Below are 6354 nucleotides of genomic sequence, written 5' to 3'. Positions count from 1 at the left end.
CTGTTGGAACATGGGCATCTTCCTGTGGCTGGGTGTGCCTCTCCTTACCCAGCCCTATGGGGCCTTGTTAGGACAAGTGCTGGGACCCTCTGGTGAGGCCCAGCCACGTCAGACCTTGACGCAAAACCCTAAGGTGTCCGTCTACATAGAACCTGATATAGTTGACTCACCAACTGAAGCTTACTTGGCAGTTCTCCGTGTTTCTGTGAATGAATGATGAATGTCCTCTTAGGAGCTTCCAAGGGAGTTAAGGCAGCAAACTCTTGCCCCTGCAGGCAATCACGTGGTGGCTGATTTGGCCTAGGCCTCAAAAGTCTGGTATGGAGATTATTTTTTGAATATTCATTTGAGTTGCTTTGTTACATGAAGTTTAACTCAGACTTTATTCTAAGTCTGGTGAAATGATTGGTGTTTGGAGGCTTATTCGCAGGAGTAACTCTGGGAGTAGCACCCTGCATTGTGGGGAGGGTGGATCCCAGCCCTCAAGGGCACTCTGTTGACCCTTTTGATCGCTGCCCACCACAGCCACTGGTGTTGTGGACTGCTAAATGATGTGGCAGCTAGAGCCTCGGGCCTGGAATCAGGAAGACCCGAGTTCAAATCCAACCTTAGACACTTACTAGCTGAGCAACCCTGGCTGAGTTCTTTAATCTTGCCTCCATTTCTTCCACTATAAAATTGGGATCATGAGCACCTCCCTCCTGGACTTGTGAGATCAAATGAGACATTGTAAAGTGCCTAGCACATGTAGGTGCTTAATGCATGCGTGTGTTTCTTCATATTGCTCATCTGCCAAGAGGAACGTGAGTCTTTGTTGACACTTAGGAGCTGTGAGGGACTTTGGGGAGCTGGGAAGAAGTGCCTTGCAAGCTGGGTACAGGACCTTGAAAACACAGCAAAGTGAACAGAATTTCCTCATTTATTGGATTGTTGGTAACATGACATAAAATATTTACTGGCATCCGTGTGGTAGGTGGTGCCAACTAACAATTTCTGAAAACACCATTGAAATCAGGTCGTTTCCATATATGTACAAAATATAAACAAGTACCATGAAAATTACAGCAGTTGGTTTGTAAAAAGAAAAATTAAGAATGCTGTCGTCCCAGCTTAGCTGATTTGCTGATTGGGCAGACTCATTTCTGAGCATTTGGGGTTTCTATATTTCAGATGCAAGTGCTGTGAGAAAACAGCCCAAGTTTAGAAAACAAACAAAAATACCAACTTTTTTTTTTAAGGTTTAGCCCCTTAGGCTATCATAATATTGGTCATAATGGAAGAAAACATGCCTGTGATCCCAAGTGATTGCGCTGTTACCAGAAGGCACGGGTGTGTGTGTGTGTGTGTGTGTGTGTGTGTGTGTGAGTGTGTGTATTTGTAATGTATTTCCATGGTGACGCATGTCTAATCTTGTTGGCCAGGTGGACTTGGGCTAGATCATAAAGTTCTAATTTAATATTGTTAGTTCAGCAATAAACCTGCTGAAAAATTATTCTTCCAAGATGTAACACTAGAGTACCTGCATAAAGCTAAAATTAACTCTCAAACATTGACGTGAGCCATGTGCAGAAAGTGGGACACTTTCCAATTGACAGATAGGGATGTGCCCAAGCGCAGACATGGTTCAGGAATTAAAAACATACAGTACTTATTGTTCATGTAAAAGAGGTTTTTTGTTTGTTTTTTGATTTGAAATAGTAGTGAGTTCTAAAACTACAAGTGAATAAATGCCAGTTTTTCTTAACTCAGAAATTAAAAAACAAAACAAAACACTATTAACAGTTCCAAAGCGTTTGTTCCACCAACAACGAATGGAACTCATTTTTCCGAAATGAGAGGAGAGGCAGAACCATACAGTGTCAACAGTGTTGGTCTTGGGAGTCAGGAAAACAGGTTCAAATCCTGCCTCTGACATTTCACCAGGCGTCTATGACCACGGCAAAGCCAGCTTTTCCATCTGGACAATGGGAATGGTAAATGCAGATGTTATCTACCTCACAAAGCTGTGAGAATTCAGTGAGATGAAAGTTGGGAAGCAGAGAAAAGCCTTTCAAATGCTACATCAGTGCCAACTGTGATTATTGCTGCCAAGCTTGATCAAGACGTGTGGAGCCCCGAATCCTTGTTTGTGTAGACCTATCCTGCCCACGTTGAAGACAGACCTCTTCTGGAAGGAACCTTAGGATGAATGGATGAGGGAGAGGCACAGACAGAGAAAGTCTAAGCTTGGTCTTTCAGTGGTACTCTTACAGAAGATATTAACAGAGTTTTTATGTACTAGGTTTTTCCCCACCTCTTTTTTTGGAAGAGAGGTTGACTATTTTCTTCTCTATTCTAGCTATGATCTTAGAAAGGAACTTCCTTGTTCTGCCTGCCATTCTTTGCCTATGCCACATGAGTTCCAACACTTTCTTGGTACACCAAAGGTGGACCTTGACCTTCACTTGAGATTAAGACATGAGACTTTGCACTCTCTATGTCTTCACTTGTGTCCTTCCCCAGAGCAAAGACAGGGTCTTTCTTAAAGGGTTAAAAATGTATAGAGCCTGGTACCTTGTTTATTGAATAGTTGGGCTGAGTGGTATGGTAAGCTGACCTGGACATTAAGTCCTATTGTTTCCCTTCATAGTTGCCTGTTATGTTTGGTTGGATGGGATGTAGTTAGAGCAGGAATTATACCCAGGAAGTCAAGGTAGGCTCTGATGGCCAATGTCCCAAGAATATCACCAATCACCGAGGGGGTAAAGTTTTATGAAGTGAGGCTTTCAGGAACCTCTGAAAATATATTCTTGGGGAAAGAGGACTGTGGAGGACTCCCCAGGGTGTTCAGGATAGGAATGGGTGATGGTTTACTGAGAAGAGCTATCACCACCTTAAGGGAAAGAAGGCCTAGGGGACCCCAGTCTGGATGTCTGTGTCATGATGTGACTGTTGGTGGTCAGATGGTAAAGTTTTGTGCCCCCTTTCAGGAGAGGTCATAGATGACCTTATCAGGTCTCAGGTGGTGAGCAGAGGTAGGATTCCATCTCAGATCCCACCACTCCAAATCTAGGGGATGGTCCTCCAGAAGGGTAGATTGTAGAATATCCCTGATGATGGGCGAGTGTCCAATAAGTCTAGATTTGTCAGGCTTGGGATTTAGAAATGGAGGCAGGGAATATCAGTGTTAAGACCAAGACAACATCTTTGTGATTCCAAGGCAGCAGGACAGAGCAGCAAATGATCTACCACATCTGCGTCTCTAGATTCTATCCCTTCCTAAAGTTTTAAAGAACTATACTGTTGCTTGTCTTTCCTGCAGTACTTGGGAACAGGGGTGGGAGGAGTTGGGTGGGGTAGCTGGGGCTTGATTGACAGGAAGGAGATAATGAAGGTAAGAGCTCAGTTCTTGCAGTAGGATCTTGGAAGTATTGGGGAGGGGGCGTCAAAGGGATCTATCTTTCTGCCCCTAGAAAAGAATAAAAGTGTGTGTGTGTGTGTGTGTGTGTGTGTGTGTATGTAAGAGACAGCCAGGCCCCTGTCTGTTCCTCAGCCAGCCAATGCATTCTGGAGGTGGGAGCTGGAGAATGGAAAAGCTGAAACTCTAGAAGCTACAGTGTGGTTTCACTGCCAATGTCTCTGAGATGTTTCTCTCCATTTCCCGGCTCATAGTCCGACTCCATCTCAATCTTCACTTGTGGCATTGGAAAACCTAGGCTCCGGGAGTAGTTGAAGGCAGGTGAAGGGGGGCAGGATATCTTCAAGTGTAAGGTGATACTGTGGGGAAACCAGAGAGCAATGAGTAAGGGAGGAAGCATCGACCTGACTGGGCCTCCTCTGCCATCCCAGGACCTCCAGGAGCCCTGCACCAGCAGCCCACTTGCCTTCTGAAGTCTTGCAAAAACTAGACTCGATCCCGAAAGTCCCAATTTTTCTGACCCCACCAAGTTACTTTGAGGAGCAGGTGTCTCCACCCCTCCCTGAGAAAAACACCCTCGCCCCAAACTACCTAAAATCCTGCCAATTAAAGATTCAGTTGGGTGGTTACTAAGCTTTGTAGTGTAAGTCAATTACTTTTGCTTTAGTCTCCCAACCTAGGGGAGCTCAGGAAGTTTTGAATACTTGGGGATATTCGTTCAGGTACAGAGTGTTCTGGAAGGCATCTGAGGCCCCTTCTCATCTCAAGATTCAGTGAACTCAATCATAGAATTAGAGGTCGTTGCGTACCAACCATACTCAAAATGTTAATCCTATCCAAATATTCTTGAACCAAAGGGTCGTTCAGCCTCTGACTTCATTTTGGGTTGGGACTGCTTGTTCTCTCCTATGCACACCCTCCCCCAAAGCCGACCTGCTCCATCTTCAGACATCTCTATTGTCAGGAATTAGTCAAATGAAATCAATCCTTCGATTTAACTGCCCTCAACATCCTTTGTACCCTTCCCCAATTGTCCTGCCCTTCAAGATGAAAAAGACCAAATCTAATCCCAACACTCCTTCATCCACTTCGGACCCTCGTGTCTTAACTCTAGGCTAAATATATCCAAATCCCTTAACCGACCCGTGCTTGACATGGTCACCAGGCCTCACTGTTCCGACTGCCTTCCTCTAGATGTATTCCTGATGAATGTCCCTCCTGAAAGGTATCCAGCACTAGACACAATACCCTAGATGTGATCTGGCCAGGATGGAGACTGATGGGGCTACCAACTCCCTAAATCTAGATGCTGGACTTATTATATTTGTACACCATAAGATCTACAAGCAGCTAGGTGTTGAAGGAGAGAATGCTGACTTGGAGTCAGGAGAACCTGAATTTGAATCTGGTCCTAGAGCTTTGCTAGCTGTGTGGCCTCAGGCAAGTCACCTAACCTCTGTCTGTCTCAGTTTACCTACTGTAAAATAGGGATAATACTTCACGGAGTTGTGAGTAAAAGGACATTCTATTTAGCAGTTTGGAAGGAGCTGGCAACTTCAAAGACAAGTGTTTCAGTCACAAGCCTGGGAAATGAGTGGGTGGAGAGATAATGGAAGCCAAGATTGTAGATAATTCTTTCTAGGAATTTGGTTGCTGGAGGAAGGAGAGATAAGGGATGGCAAGCAGAGTCAGATGAGTTTTCAGTACGGAGAAGCTCTGAGCAGGACAGAAGTGAGGGGCTGACCTTGGCTAGACCTCTCTCTTATTCAGAGGCTGAAATAAAGGAAGAGAGGACAGGTAAGGATGGGGAAAGAGGAAGTCCCTTCTGGGTGCTTTTAATTTCCTCAGTAAAGCAGAAGGCAAGGGTTTCTGCTGAGGAGGCTGCAGGGAGGGTGGGGTTGTGGGCTTGAGGAGAGAGGGTTAGCGACTGAGGGGAGTGGGACAGAGAGTCAATCCAGGTGGTTTTGTTAATCAGGGCCCTGCTGAGATTTGACAACCTGAATATTGGCTGAGGAGGCCAATGAGGGGGTGCCCTGAGCTAAGAGGAAGCCTCTCCCAGACCTCTTCGTCATTGTCCTCCAACCATCTTGTTCTTTTTTTATCCATGTAAACCTTTTTCTCAGGAAGGGCACAGGCTCCTCCAGGGTAGGAATTGGCTTTTAACTTTACCTTTGTATCCCTAGTTACCTCCACAGTGCCTGGCATACAGTCAGTGCTTAACCAGGGTTTGTGGAATGAATGAGTGAATGAAAGGATAAAATCAAGACTCCTGGGGGTAAACTGAGCCTGGAACGGGAGAGGTGGACTGAGAGAACCAGAAGGATGGAGCGACTTGTGGTGAGGTTGAGACATAGATTTGGAGGAGTGAGGGAGAGGGAGAGATGGAAGGACAAGATATTTCATAAGAAACAATGAGGGTTCGAGATGATGGAGATGGCCAAGCTCTGGGAGATGGCAACATCCTGGGGGGAGTTGAGGCAGAGGTGACCTAGGAATGCTGAGATTGGAGGAGGTTGGTGAATTGGGAGGATGGGACAAAGGGACATCAGCGTGCATTTTAGGGTCCTTGAGTTTTAAGGGAAAGGAGCAGGTTGGAGAAAGATGAGCCAGGGGCTGATCACCGCTTGAAGCAAGGATACATTGGAGTGACCCTCGGGTCTCTTCACCCACTCATTTCCCAGGCTTGTGACTGAAACATTTGTCTTTGAAGTCGCTAGCTCTCTCCAAACTGCCAAGTAGAATGTCCTTTTCCTTATAACAACTTGTAAAGTATTATCCCTATTTTACAGGTAGGGAAACTGAGGCAGACAGAGATTAGGTGACTTGCCCAAGTGACCATTGGAGTAACCCTCAAAGGAGGAGAGGGTGCTGAGAGACACTGGTAGAGGGAGGGCCTTGAGGGCATCCCAGCCCCATTAAGGGCCTTGTACTTAGATAAAAAATCCTCTGTCCTCACA

General features: G+C 45.7%; 1 protein-coding gene across 1 annotated transcript in view; it reads right to left on the bottom strand.

Moving 5' to 3' along the window:
* Positions 1-3590: 3590 nt before the first annotated feature.
* SLC4A5 (solute carrier family 4 member 5) overlaps positions 3591-6354 on the bottom strand; it is a 101196-nt gene continuing 98432 nt past the window's right edge. The window contains exon 24 of the mRNA XM_036749467.1: positions 3591-3756. Within this exon, the coding sequence (XP_036605362.1) occupies positions 3591-3756 (166 nt within the window). The remainder of the gene's footprint in view (positions 3757-6354) is intronic.

Source organism: Trichosurus vulpecula, chromosome 3, assembly GCF_011100635.1.
Source record: "Trichosurus vulpecula isolate mTriVul1 chromosome 3, mTriVul1.pri, whole genome shotgun sequence".
NCBI classification, from domain to species: domain Eukaryota; kingdom Metazoa; phylum Chordata; class Mammalia; order Diprotodontia; family Phalangeridae; genus Trichosurus; species Trichosurus vulpecula.
Note: the sequence above shows the minus strand (reverse complement) of the source record. Positions and strands in the feature narration are given on the sequence as shown.